At 39.7% G+C, this 22,075-nt stretch overlaps 1 protein-coding gene across 50 annotated transcripts; it reads right to left on the bottom strand.

The window, feature by feature from the left end:
- Positions 1–84: 84 nt before the first annotated feature.
- Patronin (calmodulin-regulated spectrin-associated protein patronin) lies at positions 85–21,934 on the bottom strand. Of its 50 annotated transcripts, none has more exons than XM_089471367.1 (25): positions 21,776–21,934; positions 20,493–20,890; positions 16,151–16,462; positions 15,986–16,074; positions 15,785–15,920; positions 15,467–15,717; positions 15,295–15,395; positions 14,047–14,199; positions 12,775–12,888; positions 12,302–12,502; positions 11,365–11,427; positions 11,022–11,165; positions 10,828–10,957; positions 10,402–10,765; positions 10,152–10,253; positions 9,703–9,849; positions 7,812–9,518; positions 7,027–7,263; positions 6,764–6,962; positions 6,214–6,288; positions 5,822–5,911; positions 5,115–5,219; positions 3,197–3,391; positions 1,861–2,143; positions 85–1,788 (listed from the first exon to the last, which is right to left on the bottom strand). In XM_089471367.1, exons 2-25 carry the CDS (start codon positions 20,520–20,522, stop codon positions 1,644–1,646), a joined length of 5,373 nt encoding a protein of 1,790 aa, XP_089327493.1. In that variant the 5' UTR covers positions 20,523–20,890; positions 21,776–21,934; the 3' UTR covers positions 85–1,643. The 50 variants fall into 50 exon arrangements, with proteins under 50 accessions (XP_089327493.1, XP_089327494.1, XP_089327492.1 ...); XM_089471368.1 differs by having other exon boundaries at positions 21,733–21,923; XM_089471366.1 differs by having other exon boundaries at positions 21,761–21,923.
- Between the last annotated feature and the right edge of the window lie 141 nt (positions 21,935–22,075).

Below are 22,075 nucleotides of genomic sequence, written 5' to 3'. Positions count from 1 at the left end.
CACTGACCAGTGGTTCAGCGTTCAACATTAAAAAACCAACCAAATTTTAAACCTTGTATTTAAAAGAAAATTCAGCTGTAAACGTAATTTGTTAAATAATTCATTTTTAATAACTTTATTACATTTCATATAATAATGTTTAGATCGCAATAATATAATTCATTAGGTTGGAGCCTTTCGCGCCAAGGGCGCAACAGCGCCGACACAGACAAATATATATATAGTACATACATATTATAAACTTGTTTATCAATCAAATCCTCGTATTATCCCATTTTGTTACAAATGCCCGAGGCCGCATATAATAATAATCCTTCTAATTATGGCGGTACACACAGTTTTAATGCCTTATTAGTTTGTCACTTTATAGATTGCTAATTAGCTCGATTATCGATTGAAAATTCATTATTTAAACAAATTCAAATCAAATTATAGTAAAGAAATGAGTTTATTTATATATGCATACTAAATATAATAAATAAACAGATTTTAGCTGCACTGTTGAGCGGTCTGAAAAGTGTTAAGGGATTTTTTTACGGAAGTACAGACAATATTTTCTAAATTCATGTCAATGGCAGTTATTCGCTAACAAGTTGAAATATCTTTTTCCAGGGGCGTTAAAAGTGACGCTAAAAGAAAATTCTTTAAAATATAGTAAGAAAACAACTTAAACAAAGATTTTTGAATAATAATCCTCGTATCTTACGAATTTTTGTTGAGTTCATTGAAGCATTTGACTTTCCAATGAAATCCATGTGTGTGTGTGTCTGTTAAAATTGTAACAAATTAATTAAATAATTAATTTAGTAAATGAATTGTGTTTAGCATTTCCATAGTTTGTACAACAAGGACGACAGCTAATAAATGTGTCAGCCAGTTAAAAGTCTTTTTCTTTTTCAGTTTGTTGCATAGGTATATATGTATGTATGTATGTATCATTTAAATATTAGTTGTATTATTATTCCTTTTTAAGTTTGCATAAAAAGTAAATATTAATTAGTCTTACAAATAAATAGCTAGTGGCGTTAAAATTAGTGTCGACTGGCGAATTCTTTGTTCTTAGCCCCCCATTCACAATTTTCGGGGCGAAACAACAATATTTCGCATAAAAAACTTCATAACAATTTAAAACAAATTAATAAAATAAAGATTTTCTACAATATCTTTTGTTCATTATCTTTGAATTATATCTCTGCATGTGTGTGTATGTGTGTAAATGTGTTGATGTGTGTGACAAAAAATTTTAAGCTATCATCCGCTGGATCTTATTTTGGCTCTTATATCGGGAGTTATTTCTATTGATCGATTTGTTTTTGTTTATCTTTCTATATTATGGTGTATACATTCAAGTTAAATATCTTATCGCATTGTATTAATATAAATACAATATATTTTTGTAAATTCCAATTTGTTGCTGTCGCTCAAACGTGTGCAATTAGTTATTAAGCCATTATATGTCATACCCTGACCCTGACCCAGCCCCTGACTCTAATCCTGACCTTGCCCTAGAGTCCTGCCCCGAAACCCAAGCACTAGTGCACTCTCTTGGTGTCGTAGTAAAAACTTTTAATTCGTTTTGCTTTCGCAGTTGATTTAAAGTTGCAGAATAGTTAGCCATGGGCAAAGTAGCTTCGTACTTCGACTTAAATCACAAGCGCCATGTCCTTTTTGCTGGGCAACTGTACCCGCTTGCCCTGCCACAGGGAATTGTGTATTGTGAAGGCGTCTATCGTAACGGTCAGATGCTTTGTGTGCACCTGTGAGAAGCATTTACCACCTGAGTTGTATCTGCAAGAAAACACATTTGAAATTGTCATTCACAATTTAATCAATTGGGCATAAACGACCCCAAATACTTACTTGAAGAATTTATCGAACATGACTTCGTCGACTTGACTAGGTCCCGTGCCGTACAGCTTCGTTACTTGATCCGTTTCGGGCAAGTAACTGTAGAGGGCCCGGAATTGACAGCCCGCATCCCGGAAGAGGACAAGAAAGTGTTTGGCTTCAGAGCGTGCAATCTTCTCCAGAACTTTCTGCTTGGCCTCCCGATTGACGGCGCCAGGAAACACACAGTATTCAACGGCATTTAATATAATGCCGCGATTCGATTTGGCCGCTGGTTGTTTGTATAGTTTTGGACCTACGAATGATTATTATATATTTTAGTATTCCACCACAATTGAAGTTTGCTATCTAATCGTGGACTTCTACTCGGGTGTTAATGGCAAGCTTTTTCAGTTTTAAGTACTTCAATTTTGTTTGTTTTTGTTTCTACTCTGCAGGCAACGTGCATAAAAAGATGATCTCATTGATCTATTTCATAGAAATTTTTCCTGCGCTGGACTGGATTAGTAGAGCAGTTGTATGCATGTTTACTGTTATTATTTAATATATAAACTCAAAATAATTGACATGAAATTTAGCTAATAAGCCGCAGCTTGTGAATGAACTTTCTAATTTATAATTATGGTGTACTTACATTTTGAACTAGCTATTCTAAAACATTCCAAAATTAAAATAGATACAAATATATATCACAAAAAAAAAAAACAAAAACAAAATTATATAAAAACTTAAAACTATTAAAATCGCTTGCATTTGATATTAATAAAATTTAGTTTTCGTTTGTTTTTTTTTTTTTTCTTTGCAAGTGTACAGCGGTTAATTGAGCCGAATTGGGGTTATTTAGAATTTCATTTTCATATAATACTAATAGTAATATTATAGAAGACACAGCTCGGTTTGACTATCGAAATCGTGGATTTGACGACGTAACGGAAGATCGAATGGAATTGGAATTACATCTAGAAAAACACGCGACGTCCCTACGTAGTACATGGAAGTACGTCTGTATAGGGCATATACATATGGATATATGCGGATAGACTCGATATGTATGTTTAATGTCGCAAAATCATAATTATATGGAACTGGAAACGAATGCACATAAAAGACGAATAAAATCAATTGGTAGATGGTTGGAACAAATCGAGAACTGAACAAATGTAAATGAAATGAACGAAACAAGTGAATATTCTATGAGGCGTTCCAAAGTGATGTACAAATGATGTATATGCATGAAGAACCAATATATGAATATGGTGTATATGTACGATATGATGTTTGATTGATTGATTGACTGATTGTTGTTGTGGATGTATAACTTGAGAATTTTTTGAGACTAAGTACAAACCCGAGTATTCCATGTTAGCATTCGCAGTTAAAGACGTATCGCTTGATCCATCATCAAATCCGCGACGCTTCGATATCAAACCTGGCGGCAAAGAGCCTGGTCCAGAGGGAGATGGCATATGCCTACCTGATGCCGCCATTCCTGGTGACGGAGCGCGTCGCGGCGGAGTGGCCCGTCCCAGTCCCGAATCTGTGTCTAACCGATAATCGAGCAGATCGTTGCGTTCATCAAACATCAGTCATCAAGCATGCATTGAGACACAGAGGTCACACAAAAGCCACCAACAACCACAGGCAGTCAGTCAGTGAGAGAGACACAGCGAGCGAGCGGGAGAGAGAGAGAAGAGCCGTCCATGCAGTACAAAAATGCATTCGTTTTGATGCAGTTTCGATTTGGTTATTTGGTTAATTGCCACAGGATGATGTCGATGGAAGTGATCGAGCGATGAGTGTTAAGGCATTTATCGATTCAGTTAATAGATTTTTAGTTTGTTTCGATTTTTTTCACATTTGTTGTTAATTCGGGTCATTTTTGTACACAAGTTTTGAATTGAAAGAAACGAGAAATAAAAGAGAATGTGTGCATTGAATTTAGTTACAACAATTTTGTAGATCGTATATACTTAAGGCCTAAATATGATCAGTTTGAGAGACCAGCAGAGAGAGAGAGATAGATAGAGATAGAGAGAGCTCGAGTGTGCTTGTGATTGTGAGCGAGTGTGCGTATGTTGATGTGCGTATATATATGTATGTGTGCGAGTGCGGTTAATTCACAATTTCGGGAATAAATATCACAATCCTGTTCCCCACAAAAAAATTCGGACAATACAAGTCGAAAAGCAAACCAGAACCAATTGCGAACTGTATCAAACGATTGCCAACTGACAACGGAATCTTGTTCAAGTGTTCAAATTATAGAAACATTTTATAGAAATGCCGCCACCGCTTTCATTTTTATAGTCGTTGAATTAATCAGTTAAATTTAAAAGAAAAAAAATCTATAAAAATATATATTTTATACAAAACAAATATAAAAGAAAATTAAATAAAAGACTCATTAGAAAAATCTAATGAAGCGAAATAAGCCTACATTCATTTACATGACAAAAACAAATTCAGGTATTTTTGTATTTTAAAATTGTAATATAAACTTACAAAAAACAAATTACCAAGCAATATTCTTTTTTAACGAGAGTAATGCAAGCTGGAATACTTTCTGTTCAAGTCTAAAACTGTTTTGACTAGCAACTAATAATATAAACTACCTAATAACTAATACGTTGATTGTATTTATAAATGCTCAAAAAAGAGGGGAAAAAATAAAATAATATACATAGCAGACTCATAGACCAGACTGACTCATTTTGAAATGTTTGTGGTTAGTAAAAAAAATATACATATGTATATATTTGAACAATAATTGTTTTTCTGCATTACTCTCATTTGATAACAAAAAACACTCTATAAGAATATAATATAAAAGAAAAACAATAAATATAAATTAACAATATATACTATTATCAACTAAATAAATATTAGCTATTATGAAAGAAAATATTTAAAAAATACACAAAGTACGAGTACAAAATGTAAACTTTCACCAGCAAATGACAATTAAAAATAGTAAAGAAAGAAAAAAAAGTTAAGATATAGCTAATAACTCATACTAATGGATAATGAAAATAGAAACCTTCGACCAATGCAGAGTAAGAAGAGGAAAAACAAAGACAGACATAAATTATAATTATCTGCATTTAACCAGAACCACAAAAACGTAGAAATAAAGATTTTGATATATCATTTAGGCTACCACACAAAATAAGATACAAGTTAGGTAGATAGAAAATAGAGTAAAAAGTAAAAGGCAAGCAGCCTTAAAAATTTTTATTTTATTTTTTTAGCTGTGGAACGCTTCTTACCGCACAAATTCATTAGCGAATTGGATTTTCTGCCACGGAAATTAAGTGTGCTCCCCTTAGCAACTGATATACGCGATAGAGTGCGACCCCTTTCGACGGCTGGCTCTGTAAAAAGTTGGCACCACGGGCGATACGAGAGAGCCGAGTGCAGAATACGTTTATCAATCAGGATTCAGATTTCTTTAAGGTTTTGTCACAACACAAAATATGATGATGCAATTGGTAAACTTAAACCTAAGCGACTTTTTGAAATGTATGTATATTCATCAACCCCACCCCCAGAAACCATAATAGTTAGGACTTAAACCAAATTTCATATATCAAAAAAAAATTAGAAAAGAAAAAAAAAAAACGCTGACCTCTGTGAATTTTACCCAGTGCATGTTTTTTTTTTTTTTAATGTGGGTTAGTTTAAAACTTATATTTTTAAGGTGGCTTTTGGGTGTATTAGGAATATTAAAAATATTATATCTTAGCAGTGTTTTGTTTTTGGTAGCAGCTCTCCTATTTTAGCCTTAATTAACTATAGTAAAGGGAATAAAATGAAATGTGTTAATCAGCGTGTAGGGGGACTAATGTTACAAGTCCGAGCCAGCGCTGCTTTTATGTTATTGGTTTTCGCTGTTAACACACGAACTAGCCAACAAAAGCAAGAGTAGAAAAACAGAAGGGAAAGAAAAAACAAAGGAAAAAAATGATCTTATTACTTGTTACCCAGCACCAACCTCTGGAAGTTTTGTAAGATCCCCGTCGTCCAATCGGAGTTGAACTTGTGCTGGGGTAATCATCGGGTGATTCTGTTGAACGAGATTAGTAATTATGTCTTAACAATAAAATTCTTCGACCCAAAATCAGTTTGTTATACGAACTACATTAGTTCAAGTGCTTAGAAATGACAATTTCGTCAAGTCATAAGTTCCTAAACCAGTAAAATAAATAATTAAATTAAATAAATATCAAAACCAAGCAAAGCTTCTACGTAAATATCAAAATCGCAAACAAAAATAGCATGCTAAATATAACTACAAAAAATAAAAAATATATACCAAATGATATAAACAATGACATTAAATAAGAAAGCAACAAAAACATAAATTACCTTTTACTGTAAGCGAGTCTTGGGAGCCCCTATAAAAATCTCGTTTCATTGAATTGGAGCTTAGTTGACCGTAGCCTGTAATTTTTTTTTTTTTTAAGGACAACCAAGTTTCAAAACGAAAATAAAAACAAAAATGAACAAATGGCAAAACAAATTAATCAACTAAATAAAACGGCACAAATTAATAAGTACGAAACGCAAAATATTCGTCTGCAATTTCGACAAGCCGAAATTCTGTACACACATAACAAACAACATACACATTTAGGGATCATTTCTACACGTAGGTAATACATATTAAGAATAGTTCAAAAAGCGGGGAATTGAACACAGATTACTCATAAATAAATAACGATTGCCTAGTAATACACTCGAGGAAATGTTAGTAGACCAGCGACCTAATTTTAAATTTGAGCACAGCCCCCTCTTAGCTGAAGTCACAGACAAGGAAGAAGGTAACGGTATTTCACTCGATCTGAATGCTGTTGTTGTCGTTGTGTGTCTGAGGCCGAATGTAAACAGCGTGCAAAAGTTACAACGAAACGCTCACCGGTTAGGTTTGAGCTTGAGCCCTTCTTTCCCCGACTGGATAGGCTAGAAGCCTCGCTGATATCCACACTGGCATCGTCGACGTGGATGGTTTTGGGACGTGGCCTGGTCACACGCTGCTGTCTAAGACGAGGCGTGGATGAGCTTGAAGACTGAGGCTGCAGCTTTACATGCAAATCGGGCCTGTCCAGAGTCTTTCCCTGCAAATAAAAACACATCAGCATCATTAACATGCCATATATGAATATTTGATATGTGATTTACCTCACGCTCGGCCTCTTCGATGGCTTTCTTTAGTCTATGTTGTTCCAATATGGCTGCTCGTCGCGCCATCTGCTCCTCCTTTTTGCGTGCGCGCTCCTCCTCCTTCTCTCGTTCCTTTTCTCGCTTCTGGGATGCCTCAATCTCTTTCCTCGCCTTCGCCTCCTCTTGCTGCTGTCGGCGCTGCAGGGAGAGCAACATTATTTTCTCCTTACGACGCTCCATTTCGTCAACAGATTCCTAGAAGAAAAAACGTTAATATTTTTTAAGTTTCCTATTCCAGACAAATTTAAGTTTTTAATACCATCCGTTTAAACAGCTTTCACTACATGTAAAAACTTAAAAACACACTTAAAGTATATAAAATTTTTAATAAAATATATGACAAAGTTTTAGAAGTTTAAAAATATCGAAACATGATTACTAAAATGATCATTACTAACTAAGCCTACTCAGCTATAATCTTCAGCCCAATATTATTTTTCTTTGTTTTTTTTTATGAATGATTAATTATGAATACGATTTTAGTTGTTCGCTGAGCCTTTAAAGAATATTTGCCATTTTGAAACAACCAATTTTAAGTTGGTAGATTTGCAAGTCTCTGGAGAAAACTGATTCTAATTGGTTCTGTTTTAATTAGCAAATAATTGAAGAACTTTTGTACCAAATGCTAAAAATACTTTGAGAAATATATCACTTAATTTATAACTCTTTACGTTAAATAAAAAAGTTCTCTATCTATTTATATCTCAAAAGATTCGAATTAGTTACTTCTCCCCATTTCTTACCGGATCCAGATTAGTTGAGTCGGCGCCAATGACTAACGCCTTATTCTTGGCCGCCTCGGCGCTGTTGATACTGTGCTCCGCTCTCAGACGTGAAGGAGAGAGCGGTTGTTGCTGTTGCTGTGGCTGATTGGTGAGGTCCTCGAGGTGCCGCCGCTCTTGAGCGTCAGGCTCGGCTCCCGATGTGGTGATCTGACGCAGCTGGATGGGCGGCTCGTCTGTATACTTGTTGTAGGTTGCATTGCCGGCTGGTGAGTTAGACTGGCCGCCGGGGAAGTTGTGAATGCTGTGCCTAGCGGCAGCAGCATTTTTGGCCTCCTCGATAGCGATGTTGTTGCTGTTGTGCAGTTGACTTAGCGATTCACGTTTAACGACAACTTGGTTGTCCACACTGTCCCTGCTGGACTCCTTCTTCGGCGACTTTTTGGCGCGCAAGGGCGGCTTGGGCCGCTTGGGCTGGTCGTTGTCGAACGATATATAGAAGCCCTTCTCGGGTCGCTGCTCCTCACCGCTGCCGTTCCTCTCACCACCACCACGTGGATCCTGAAAGCTGTTGGCCTGTATGGAGGGGCGCGACGGCGAGGGTATGCGGTAAGTGAGATTGCCGCTGGTGATGTTCAGCTTATTGGAAATGAGCTCTCCACTGTCGTAATCCTCAGAGCTGCTGCCGCGTCCGCTGTGCGCCGTCGGCAACTGTTGCTGCTGCTGCTGTTGTTGTTGCTGGTGATGCAGACGTTGCTGCTGCTGCACCACAAAATCGGAAATGCGAGTCGATTGCATTGACTCGATAATATTACGTTCCAGCTCATCAACATCCTCCTCGTCGCCGATGAAGCAAATACTTTGTGGCGCCATCATATCATCCGGCTGTCCCATGCCCATATTCTGGCCCATGTTGCCCTTGGGCGAGCGATTGTCACGCAGATTCGTCAGCGACTGTTGCCGCTGCACTCCGTTGGAGCTGCCGCTGCCACCGCCATGCATGCGCTGACTATGCTGCGGCGATGATTGCACTTGGAACAGGTGCTGCAGCTCTCCGCCGCCTCCGCCTCCATTCTGATGCAGCACAAAGCCCTGGGACGCGCCTGCGCTGGAAGGTGGCCGATTTGGCCAGCTTTGCTGCTGCTGCTGCTGCTGTTGCATCTTCTTCTGCGTTTGCCAGGCATTCACGTCCAACAGTGGCTGCTGCTGCTGCTGAGCTTGCTGTTGCTGCTGCTGCTCGTATGCAGCCGCTGCCGCCGAGTGCGCCCAGGTGCGACGCTGCGGGTGAGCAAGCGGCTGAGGCGGAGACTCATGCAGGTAAAAGTGATTGGCCGGCTGTCCATACTCATCGTAGACGCTATTGCGTTGCGGATGCTGTTGCTGCTGGTATTGTTGCATCGGAGGCGCTCCATAGGGCGAGTGGTTGTTGTAGGGCGCGCCGCCGTTGTCGCTGTAGATGCTCTGGGGCTGCATGTAATGAGCGGGCGGCGACATGTACTGGCCGTGCTCGTTGACGTACTGCATCGGAGGCATTTGCATGGGCTGCTGATGGGGATGATGCTGTTGCTGCTGCTGGTAGGGATCGCGGCTGGGCGGACGGGAGTTGTAGGCGCTCACGGGCGCATTGAAGGCCTGCGGAAGATGCGGTGATGAGCCAAAGCTTTGCTGCATGGGTCGCTGCTGGTAATGGTGCTCGGCCAGGTGCTGCTGCGAGCCATAGGTTTGCTGCTGCGGATGCGGTTAGCGGGTGGGAAGCACAAAACATACAGTTAGTCGAGAACGAAGGCACAAACAACAACAAATGCAGACAAAATAAAGAATACAAACGAAAAGCAATAACAAACCGAACGGAGTTTATCTGTTAATTTGGCAATTGGGCGAGATGCGTGGTGCGTGTTTGTGTGTCGCTTACCTGATTCAGCATGTTGGCTATTTGCTGTGCCTGCATCAGCTGCTGCGCTTGCAAATGCTGCGCCTGCATTTGGCTTTGCTGGGTGGCCAGCCGATGAATATCCTGCTGGATATCCTGCAGATTCATGTTCATGATGGCAATGCTTTGCTGTTTTTTTTTGTTGTATTCCATGACACGACACATCCAAGACCAATGTTAAGTGTGTGTTAATGTGTGTGGGTGTGTGTTTGTTTGTTTGTGTGAGTGTTGAGTGTTGAGTGTGTTTTTCGTTGTGTACAATTGTTATATTTATGTTGAAGCAACCGCGAACATAGAATAAACGCAATGTGTGTAGGGACAGGTATATAAAACGAGAGAGACAAGCGAATTAACATTTATCCGAAGGGTTAGAACAAGCTTTGGAGTGGACACATTGAGATGCAAGAGTTGAGTGTGGCAGCGAAACTCACTTGGTACTTGTCCATGTCGGCTGGATCCATTTCTGGCGTGCGCTTTGAATCGTTGCTCATGGTCTCCCACTTCAGGACGTCGGGACACGATTCCAAGTCCTCCTAATAATATATAAGCAATTTCAATTATTAAATAAAAAACATATACAACTATACATACTAAATTATAAACACTAAACTCTAGGGGTGCTCAAATCTAACAACTTGATTTAGTCTAGCCGAAGGGATTACTCTTCAAATCTTTACCAACCTGACAAACTTTCTCCTGGTGCCGCAGCACTGCTAATTCGATCTTGCGCTTATCCTGCTCAATGCGACGTCGTCGCTCCTCCAGCTTCATTCGCATCGTCGACAGCTTGGTGGCATTCTCCAGCGAGCGCAAGTCATCGTCACAGGTCTCATACTGCCAGGTAGCCGGGCTCGCTGGCATGCTGCTGGTCGAGGATTTACGCACAGACGTACTCTCTGGATCGTAGCCACTCGATCGGGCATCGTTGTAGTGCTCGGCGTTCGAGTAGTCCCCCCTGTCGATGGAATGTTGCTTGTTACGCACTGGCAACGGACTGCCCGCATTGGACAGATTATGCGCAGAGGCTGTGGGCACATTGTCGATGCTGTAAAAAAGAAATCAGATAATTATTGGGCTGCCTTTCCTATTGACTGCTGATTGGGTCACCTAGCCTGTCGACGCATTGAATACTTTTCCGTTTCGCGATCCTGTTTTTCGGATCCCGAATCCGTATCGTAGCCTAGCTGTAACGTGCCACGAGCATCTGCAATCGAAGATCGCACAGCTACGGCAGGTTCTGAAAATTGATAAAAGAAAACAAATTTAGAAAGTGCAAATGATTGATTGATAACTGTACTTACCCACGCTTGTGTTCGATAGCTTTCGCTCTCTGTCCCGTTCACGTTCGTAGCGTCCCAGTGTATTTATCTGATCCTGTGAGCCACCAAAGTTCTCGATCGTCAGCTGTGAATCTTCGCTGGAGGAGTTTCGTCGCGACCGACGACCTGAAACACGATCATTCATAGTTAGTCTTCAGTTCATTCGACACGCTCATCGATCAAATGGAAGGGAAAAGCAATTCGCATTTAGTTAATATAGATAACCAAAAGCAAAGATAACTAAATATCTTATACAAGTACATTCAACACACATACACGCACGGGAATTCAAACACCGACTAATGACGGATTTGTTTTTGCATACCTGCGAAACTTGGACGCCGGTTCTGATCCCAGTTACTTGGTCGACCCGCAGCGACAAAATCGCCTGTTTCGATTGTCAATTTAAGAATAAAATTAATTTGAAATCAAAATGTAATAAGTAAATCATAAGGTTAATGAAAACTAAAATGATATTTTACATAAATGAAAGTATTCAGATGATTTGCAAAAAATAATTAATATAAGAAACAGAACAAACTTAAATAAAATAGAAAATCAAAATGTGATTTATGATCGTGGGAATTGTTCTAAGGAGAATCTATTTCAAATCAATTTAGAAAAATTCCATAATGCAGTCTGCAGTCAAGAAGACTTTGCGTTTGCTAACTATTAACTGAACTTCATATTTTATTATAGTATATTCCAAGATATGTTTTAAGTTTTAATTCAGCATTCTATGTTTAGCTTTTAAAATGCATTTTTGGAAACTCACACTCTCTTTTTCAAACTAATCAAGAATTATGCACAAGTTCCTCCTACACTTGCATGTTCCAATTTGCAAATTCCAATCGAGTTGCTTCAACTTACAATTCAAGCATTTCTATTTATTTAAATATGATTCTATAGCATGCCTATGCCTCCAATTTCCCTTGCATGTTCTCAGTAAATGACATTTGAATATCTAACTAATGCATAGAAATAAACTGAATCGATTTAACTTACTTCAGTTAAATCATTCGCTTCTTGCTAATCTAAAATCTTTTCTTTTCCTACTCTGACAAGTCTGAATATTTTGCCTTGAGCTACCACCTAAGGCGATGATCTATCTCTCCAAATAGAATAAATACACACGTAATGCAGCTAATTATTCAGTTGCCTACACTCTGGAACTCAATTAACGCAATTGTGGGATCGGACACGCGAATGTGTGTGTGTGTGTGGCGAAATAATATGAAATATGAGTTAAAAGTCTGCCAAACCTCTCTCGTCTGCCTTCGACTCGACATTGTTCTTTTCTTTAGCCTGGCGCAAGCGAGCTGGAACCAAGGGCTCCTGCTGTGACTGTGACTGCGGTTGCTGCTGCTGCTGAAGCTGATAATGTTGTTGCTGCTGCTGTTGCTGCTGCTGCGAGTGCATAGATGAGAGTGTGGTAATGCCCCGCGACTTGTGCACGACGAAGGCTGACACATGCGAATCGAGGAGAGAGGCGACGGCGGCAGTGGCAGTGACGTTGACGTTAGCGGCGTCGCGGTGCAAGTGGGCGTGGATGTGGGAGTCGGACAGATTTAAAGCATGTGTGGTTGGTGGTTCGTTTGGTGTTTCAGGAGAAAAGAAAGAAACAAAACAAAATATTTACAATTAAAAATGAAAAACTTCACACTTCGGTTTACAAATTGTTTAAAAATAAAAGAAAAAGAAAAAAGCTTGTAAATAAAAGTCTAGTGTTAATTACCTTCGGCCTGATTGCCATCAAAATTATTTGACTGCATCGTTTGATACTCGGTGGGCGGAGTTGATCTGCGATTTAAGCTGCCGACGCCGACACTAAATGAATTTGTGTGCGGAACTAAAAATACAAATGGAAATACACACAAAACAAATAAAAATAAATTCTATACAAACACATAAATTAAAAGTTTCAATTCATATGCATATCAAATTGGCAAAAGCAAAAATATAAATATAAATGCAGAGTGAGGTCGTAAATCCATGTGGCCTGTCTAAGGAAACTTTTGAAATCTATCCCCTAAAATCTTGTTGAGAATTATTTCGTTAAATACCCTGTAAAATTCTTTAGTAATATAACTCTAGTGATGAACTATGTTTCCTTTAGAAAACGGAACTATGGAAATTATCTTAAATTTCGTTTTATCATATACTAATTAATGCCTAAAATCAGAATATCTTTTTAAGTATAAGCTTAATTCCAGAATGTGAAAATATAGCTGAAAATATAGGTCATACTAAAAATCCATAAAATCTAGAATACCTCTATGGTTCGCTCAATAAATTTCTTGATGAGCTTAGTAATTAGAAATAAAGTTATTATTAGTTTGAAAAGCTTGAATTTAACTAACAACTTACACTCGAAAACTTTATGTATTTCTGTATTGGCTATCTTACCACAATCTAATTTCAAATTTATAATAATAATTATTATTATTCTATCGTCTTGTCAGTTAGTTGTGTAAGTCTCTGGGATGCTTTGTAAAAAGTGCTTTCAACAAATTTTATTGAGCTAAAGATCTCATGTGAAGCAACATTTTAAACAGAGGAGTGTGCAGAGCTGCTGCAGCAGAAACTTCAGCTTTTGGTATTGGTGCAGTGATATATTATTATTATTACTTAACGAACTAGTGTCAATTCAAATGCTGGTTGTGGTATTAGTTGACTTAAGCTACAATTGCTTAGTATTAGTTGATAAATTGCAAGAACAAAGCGGCGGCGGCATTGTGGGTGGGGTGGCAAAGGGAAATAAACATCAGAAACGGAATATGAGCAAAACAGGCAAACGATCAAACGAACAATTAAACAAACAGCAAACAATGAAAATGCAAAACATTCATGTTAAGAAACGAGGCAACAAACAAATGGAATTTGAGCTGGGGTTGGCGGGGCACACACAATAAACACACAGAAAGAAATAACTCTCGGGGTCTGAGGGGACCCCTGGAGCATGTTTTGCAATTAATAGAGAGAGAATGAGAGACAAAGAGAGATAAACCTTGAAACGGCGGCCGACTCGAGGGTGACCCAATGGGCGGCTGGTCGAGATCGCTGCGTAAATCGGGTATGGGCGTTACGGGTTGCACGGTGAGGCCCCGTCTATGGCAGATTCCGTGCTCATTGGCGCCCTGGCTCCGCCTTTGGATGACATCTACGCGACACGTCAGCCAGGTGTCAGTGTTGATTAAAGTATACGAAATTGTTGTTGTCACAGTGGTAGCAGTAGTTGTGGTTGTTAATAATAATATTGTTGTTGTAGTTGTCGTTGTAGTTGCATGGGTTTCAGTGTGTGTGTATTGTTGTTGAATAAAGAGAGCATAGTGTTAACACCCCATTCAGTTCAGGTGATTTGCGGTTTGCACAAGCGTTTGCACATAAACAAAGAAAGAGAATCAAATAGAAAATTGATTTGATTTGATTTGATTTCAATTGAATTGTATTGTATTTATTGTATTGAATTGTTCATTAAGTTAACTACTTCATATTGCTTTCGAAATGGATCACGTGCGGGATGACTGCAACCGGATAAAATGATCAAAACTAAATGATTGTGGTATACATGATTGTTGGGCGCCAATTTATGTGATGGGGATGACCAACCGCAGTAAATCAGAGAAATTTTCTTATGGCTTACTGGTCTGGTTAACGGCAATGGAAAAGGTGCTATCAACGAAGGGTGACTCAATTCGTGACTGCTCAATCCTAAAACGTACATCTGATTAGTGAAACTGTTAATAACTAATGTAAAGCTGCTTTGATTATTGCTCCGCGTGTAAACAAAGTGAAAACAACTTATAGCCAGAGAACTACAAATCGATAAATATGGTGGGAGACAGTTGAATACGAATCTAAATACTACTGCAATTGTAAACATATATTTTTTTAAAGTATGCTTTTCCCATAGAGTCTATTGACCATAAATCGAAATGCTAGCAAATTAAATAATTAAATTAATTGAATGTCTCTTTCGTTATTACAAAACGCAGCCATCAAACTAAAATGCAGCAAAACAAATATAAGAAATTAATATAAAAGGCAAAGCAAATCATAGGCAAATTATGCTTTTGAACAAAACTTCACAGAACAACAAAGACAACGCAGACAACGAAGACGACGACCACGACATGCCCCAGATGAGAACACACAAAGGCCAATCAATGTGTTGGGTAGTTGTTGGTTGGGTCGGGGGGTAGTTTGGAATGCGATGCGGTGCATAGTTCAATGGCTTAGATGGACTGTAACTTACCCTGCCCATCCATGCCCGGGTAACAGACGCACTTGGCTGGGTGTATCTCGAACAAATTGAATAAATCCGTCAACAGCAACACCAGATTCAGTTTCATTGAGCTGTCAACGAGAATAAGACACGTTAGCTATGACAATCGAGTGGATAGTGCATTGCATTGACAAGCACTTACCCGCGCATATATGTTATATCCTCGGGCGTCATATGGAAGACGCCGTATGGCAAATGCTTTTGTGAGAAGTTGCTAACGAGCAATATGTTGTGTATGGAGTCCTCAACGGCAGGCAAATAGTTGATGCGCACACTCGTCCACGGCACCACCTTGGGGCAGTAGTAGGAAATGAGCAGCGCAAGGCAGATGCCATCGCACAGATCCTGAAAATCACGCACTGGCGGTATATCCGGCGTCTGCAGACGCGTACCCTGCAAACAACATAATCCAAATTAATATTCCTCATGCGAATGTGACTGGAATGAAGGTTCGCCTTACGATCTCATCCGGCACACTGGACTCTAGCTCCTTAACAATGCGCTTCTTAAGCGCAGCGCACGCATGCGATATCCATGCAAGCAGGCCCTGCTCGTAGGACTGGCCTTGAGGCGCTTGATAGTTGCTGCCAGATATTCTGCAAATGCTTAAGAATGTTAGCAAAACTCTATACACACAAAGACAACTTGATTTGCTACATACCTTCGTATGGCCGACACGACACGGTCACCCGATGATATTTCCTTTGCATATAAAACCATCAGCGATTCTATCACAGACATGTGGGCGTTCTATAGACGATTAGAAAGTTGATTTGATCAAAATATTTCAATTAGTGTTTGGACTGCCTGCCGTTGGATTACTTACAATTCGCAGCGGATTCGTTTGAATTAATACCGTTTCGGTAATGGGCATGTCCGAGGACTCGGCCACAGGGACACCCTTGCGCGCTAGCGTCTGTAATATTGACCAGTGATTTAAGCTTTGGTAGTTGGGATCCGAGTACAAATTGGACAAAGTTTGGCAATAAAGCGTCGCATTGCCCAGCTCCACAACGATTTGTGGCTTGAGACGCTCCTGGTTCTCGTGATCGCGATAGAACGGCTCCTTGAGGTTGTCTGGCACGCGATTGTTGAATGCTTTCGAGAGCAGCCATTTGACGGAAGCACGTTGACGAGCCTGCAAAACAAATGAGAAAATCCTGTTAATAAACTGTTCTTGGTATAAGAAGAGGAAGCACAGAATTGCTTATAGACTAGATAATAAACCAATACTACCAGCCAAATAATATCATTTGCATAAGCAAGCTGACTTTCCATTTCAGCTATAGACATGAATTTGTTATATATGGTCTTTCATATAGATGTATACACATATATACATATATATAGTTTTTTTTGTACACTCTTTGATTGATGTAATTGGAGTGCAATTTCTTTCAGCATGCTGTGTCAAAATCTACATCCGGCTAATAGAGAAGGTTATTGAAATGGAAGCATTAATTCAGCAGTTGGCTGGCAAACCTTACGGCGCATTTAATGCTGAATTTTAATATTGAGGCAATTATGTAGTGCACTCTCGCAGCTGTGTCTGTGTGTATCAGTGCCCCTTCTGCATTTGTGTCTGTAGCTGCAGCTGTGTGTGTGTGTGTGTGTGAAGCCATGCGTACAATCTTCAATATGAGTTCGATAAACTCGCTGGTGTTTAGCTTGGCGTGCGCCGTTTCTTCATTGTGTCTGTCCGTCTGTCTAGCTGTCCGTGTGTCTGTTTGTCTTGGATGGTCACTCAGCATGAAAAAGAGGGAATGCCCAGACCATGGGCCCGTGGCCAAACAGTGAACACTTTTTGCTATTGCTATAGCTGTTGCTGTTTGCTGCTGTTGCATCTTTTAAGAATCTCAAGTGCAGAGAGTTATTTCCATTTGCAACTATATTTTATACGCTTCAGCCATTGAGTTTTGCCTATTTCTTCTTAGAAGCATCTCGAGCATGAGCTCTTATTAGTTCTTTTTCTGCTCCTTTTGCGCAATTGGAATCTTAATGGAATCTAATCGGAATGGGAGCAGACATCTCTGACAGAGTACTTGAATGATTCAGTCGACTCATTTGCAGACCAGACTTGCAATTCTCAACTCTGATTCACTTTGAATCAAGTCAAATCATTATTTATATCATTCGGGAATCGCCTCCGCTATCCGCCCACTTTTGGAGCGTGCTCTTAGTGCCTTGCTAAATTGGATTCTTAATGGAATCTAATCGGAAAGAGAACGCACATCTCTTAACAAGTTGGCTGATCATCTAATTCAGCAGACGCACTCACATTCTAACAGTCATTCAATTTGTCTTATCGACAAGTGAATCCATTCTAAAACAAACATATGTTCGACATTTTAGTATCTTTCAGGAATGTGTTCTTGATAAGAGAGAGTCAAATATCAGTTTTCACTTTTATTTGAACGATTTATAAGTGCCGGATTATGTTGGCATATGAAACTGACCCAATGATAGATAAGGAACTTCTATTTGTTTTGTACCAAATGACAGAATTATTAATAGTTTTCACTGAATGTTGATTTTTTGAGGAAGTTGAATGATAATTTCCTTTTCCATAATAGAGAGTAGGGTTTCAATCATGTATTATATGTAATATATTAGACAAGTTAACATAATTGGCAGCCAGATTGTGACAGCTCCACGGGCTTTGCTGTTTAGCCTAAACAGGTTTTGAATATTGTTTAAGAGTGAATTATCCGAAGACCTAAACTGGCTTTTGATGCGAGAATATTTTATTAAATTATTTGTTTGTTGTAGTTGAGCAAGGTCATAAAGATAAAGAAGCGATCATATCCATAAATTATCAGTTCTATTACCTATATAATAGTTAATATAATAATTATGCATTTAAATTTCTTCAGAAGTAAAGTTGTCACTAATATACTTCTTACTAATGGATTACAGAGTATACGGAATGAAATATAGTTGTCTTGAAGTAGCCTTTAGTTTTAATAAATTTAGTGAATCAAAGTTTAAACTGAGTAACCCCAATCGGTTACCATTTGCAACTTTTAATAAAATGAAAATTAAGTTAAAATTCGATACAGTCTTTTCAGCAACAGGTTAACGAGTGTCGAATATGTTGGCGTAGGTCGAAGACCGTCGAACTATGCGAATTGGCCAACAAGTCGAATGGCGAACGGACAGACAGACAGACAGATAGACAGATGTGGACAGGTGGCCAAACTTCCTGTGCAACCAGTTTTTCTTCACACACTTTCCACCAGATTCAACACTGGCAAGAAAATGCATTTTTTATTTTAGCTCTTTTGTTATGATTATCTAATGCTCAAGTGTTTGTTTGTGTGCGTGCTTAAAACTCAAATTTCAAAATGTAAACATTTTACTGTCAAACAACCACAGCGGCAATAATAAATTGCTGTTGGCTTGAACGCCCACATGGATGGCATAGATAGTTCAACTTTTGTCGCTTCTAGCATGGTGTATGTATAAATAAGTACATATGGAACACACACGTATACATATATATGTATGTGCATACAGACATGGATGTGAGTATTTTTGAGTGCACTAATACCCATACACACTTCATATTGGAAGTGCTCGCAATTCAAATTACGGCTTGGCGCTATTTATGAATTTGTCGTTATCTTGCTCTTGTTTTTGTTGTTGTTGTTTTCTTGTTCTTCTTGGCTGGCGTGCCAGAGAAATGTGACGATAGGCTAAATATAAATGCAAAAGGAACACACAAAAACTCTTTGCTTTGACAATTGTGAGCGAACTTTTTTTGTTTTTGGATAATGGAGAGCGCAAAGTGAACGGGAAAGAGAGCGAACAACGGAGACATTGTCGGCAAATGTTTTGAGGCTGCTGAGTGTGCGCTTTATATTTTATATGGGCTTCCTTTTCTTTTCTTTTTTGTTTTAAAAGCCCATAATGCGCTAATTGCTTAAAGAGCTTAGCAGCAGCAGCAACAACAACAGCCATTGGAATGGCAGCTAGATAAACAGTTTGAAACAGTCGATTGTCTATGAGGCGTTTAGCTTTCTAGGGAGCTGAAGCAAATTTAGTGAAGGGGGAGAGGGGGAAAGGGAGCCGCGAGCCGGTAGCACGCACGCAAGCAAGCTACACACCCATTTCAAAGCTAAGAATCGAGCTCTGAAGGTTGCCAAACTGTCAAAAAGTGAGACCATCAGTTAATCAGTTACATTTTGTTTTGTGTCTCATTTTCTTGGTTTTGCGTACATTATAGACAAACATACGTACATATATACATATAAATGTAGGTTTGTTCTTGGCTGTTTTATTTAGCGATTAGGTCATGCAACAGCAGTTAAAGCAGCGGCAGCAACTACAACAACTACAAACGTTTACGGCACAAACAACAACAATAGCAATAGCAGCCGCATTGAAAAGCATTTTCCGGCTGTGGAACCAATTTATGAATGGGAGTTTTAAAGTTGATTGAACAGCAGCGAACCAGCAGGCAGCCAATGCCAATACATAGCAGCTGGCCACACTGATTGCTCTGCAGACGTCGCCGCTGGTGCTGCTGACTTCGCTGCTGCTGCTGCTGGCGCTGCTGTTGTTGTTTGCATTGGACTTAAAACCAGTCAAACGGTAAGTAGGTGTCGGTCGCATTTTAAGGCGCTAGCCACTTACTTGGCCGGTCAGTGGGAGCGGCAACGGCGGCAGCGTGGCGTGAGCGGTTACCTCAGCGCACCATTTTGGCATAGAGAGTAGGTGGTTGACTGAATGTTAACGTCAACGTCGGCGCCGACGTCGCTATGCCGTTACGCTTATGGCCAGGCAGCAGAGAAGCTAGCAGCGTTTGATGAGCGCATTGCAAAGGCGTTAAACGAATTAATGACGGCGACGTCGTCGTCCAACTCTTTGGGGAGTAGCTACAACAGCGACGTCGGCAGAGCCAGCGGCAGCAGCATCGAAGTCTCAGTCGGTGCAGGAATTTTAATGAGCGCGATATTTAGTTTGCGAGACACACACATACATACATAATGACTTATTAGAAGCACTTACAATCAGACATTCACACACTCATACACACACTTGTATGCATATGTAAGTGAGCGTGTCTGTGTGTGGGAGCGCACGCACACCAGCAACAACAGCAGCATGGATTAGTTTCTGTTAAAGCAGGGGGGTTTGGCATATGTAATGGCTAAAAATATGTTTACCTGTCGTATTTCCTGTGTTTCGGCATCCATCTTGGAGATGGGAGATGACGATGATGACGCTGCACTTTACCGTTTTACCGAGCCAACGACTTTGACTAAAATTCTTTCGATGAAATTGTTGTTGCAGTTGCAGTTGCACTTGCAACAGCGGGGGCAACGGATGTCACTGGCTGTCCGACGCCCAGTCTCCGCTGCACTTGCAGTTCACTTTTCTTTCTTCACTGGCCAAGCAGTTGGTTGTTGTTGTTGTTGTTGTCGGTGTCGTTGTATTTTCCACACTTTCCTTATTGTGTTGGGGTTTCTGCTCTCGTACTAGCACTATCTCTCTCTTTCTTTTTCTTCCTCTGCTTCTTTTTTCTCTCTTTGGCTTGGAATTTTCACTTCAGCCGTTGAGCAGCCTAAAATCACGCACACACATACACATCATTACAAACATATACAATTTATAAATATTTATAAGCACTTTTACAGCTACATATTTTTTGAATTTTTCGCAAAAAATTAATTGCGCGCACGCATTTGCCAACTATTCGCGAAGCACAGTAACAGCAGCAATAGCAACAGCAACAACATGCGGAGTAACACAAAACATAGAAAGAGAAGAAAAGTAGCAAAGGAAAACTGTGAATCATTCACTGGGCGAACTTTGCAGTGGGCGGCAACAGGGGGTTGGCTTTGCCGTGGAATTGTGCTTGGCACAATAACAGAATAACAGACTAACAGAAGCGAAGCAGCACAGAGCTGAGCAGTGTAGAGCAGAGCAGAGCAGAGCAGCGCAGTGCACTGCAACAGCAGCTACGCAGCGGCAGAGGTGGCAATGATTTTTAGTGGCTTGTCGCAGCATCAGCTGTTGCAAATAGGGGTCAGAATAGACACAGAAAGGCACTTTTTGATTAACTGACGTTAGTTTTTGGATTATTAATGCACAATATTTGGCGTGGCAGTTTCGCTTTTTTGCAATTTTCCACTTTTCCGCGATTGCAGGCAGTAATAAATGAAAACATTTTTTTTTTGCCTTGCTTGTTGTTGCTGTTGCGCTCGCCGTTGTTTCTCTCTCTTTTATGCGCGATACTCCGTCGAACTGGTAGACACTGTTATGCTCTTCGCTCTCATTGGCGACTAGGCGTATGATGACGACGGCGACGGCGACTGCGGCAGCGACGCCAACGTTGACGTCAGTTTGCGAGCAGCAACGAAGTGATGACCGAAAAATGTCGCTATGTGTGCGTGGTAAACGCACATTCTGCTTATATTTAACATTGCTTTACCGCCTGGATTCATACAAATGCATTTTACACGCTACGCGCTCGGTTCGCATTCAATTTAACACTTTCTATTTAATTACAAATGCACTAAGATCGAATAACAACTAGCTGCTGCTCTTCCAAAATTTTCTCTGAATGCAAGTGTTTGACAGCGTCGATAGATGGCGTTTATTAACACTAGCAGCAATAGATTGTAGTCCAATCGACCAGCCACCACAATTTATCAAACCATCAGCAACGCTATTCTTAAATTGAATCTCTGGTTAGTGATTGAATCAAATGAATCATTCAAATAATGTAATATACAAAAAAACCCAA

Source organism: Drosophila arizonae, chromosome 5, assembly GCF_054131065.1.
Source record: "Drosophila arizonae isolate 15081-1271.41 chromosome 5, UAZ_ARI_1.0, whole genome shotgun sequence".
Lineage (NCBI taxonomy): Eukaryota > Metazoa > Arthropoda > Insecta > Diptera > Drosophilidae > Drosophila > Drosophila arizonae.
Note: the sequence above shows the minus strand (reverse complement) of the source record. Positions and strands in the feature narration are given on the sequence as shown.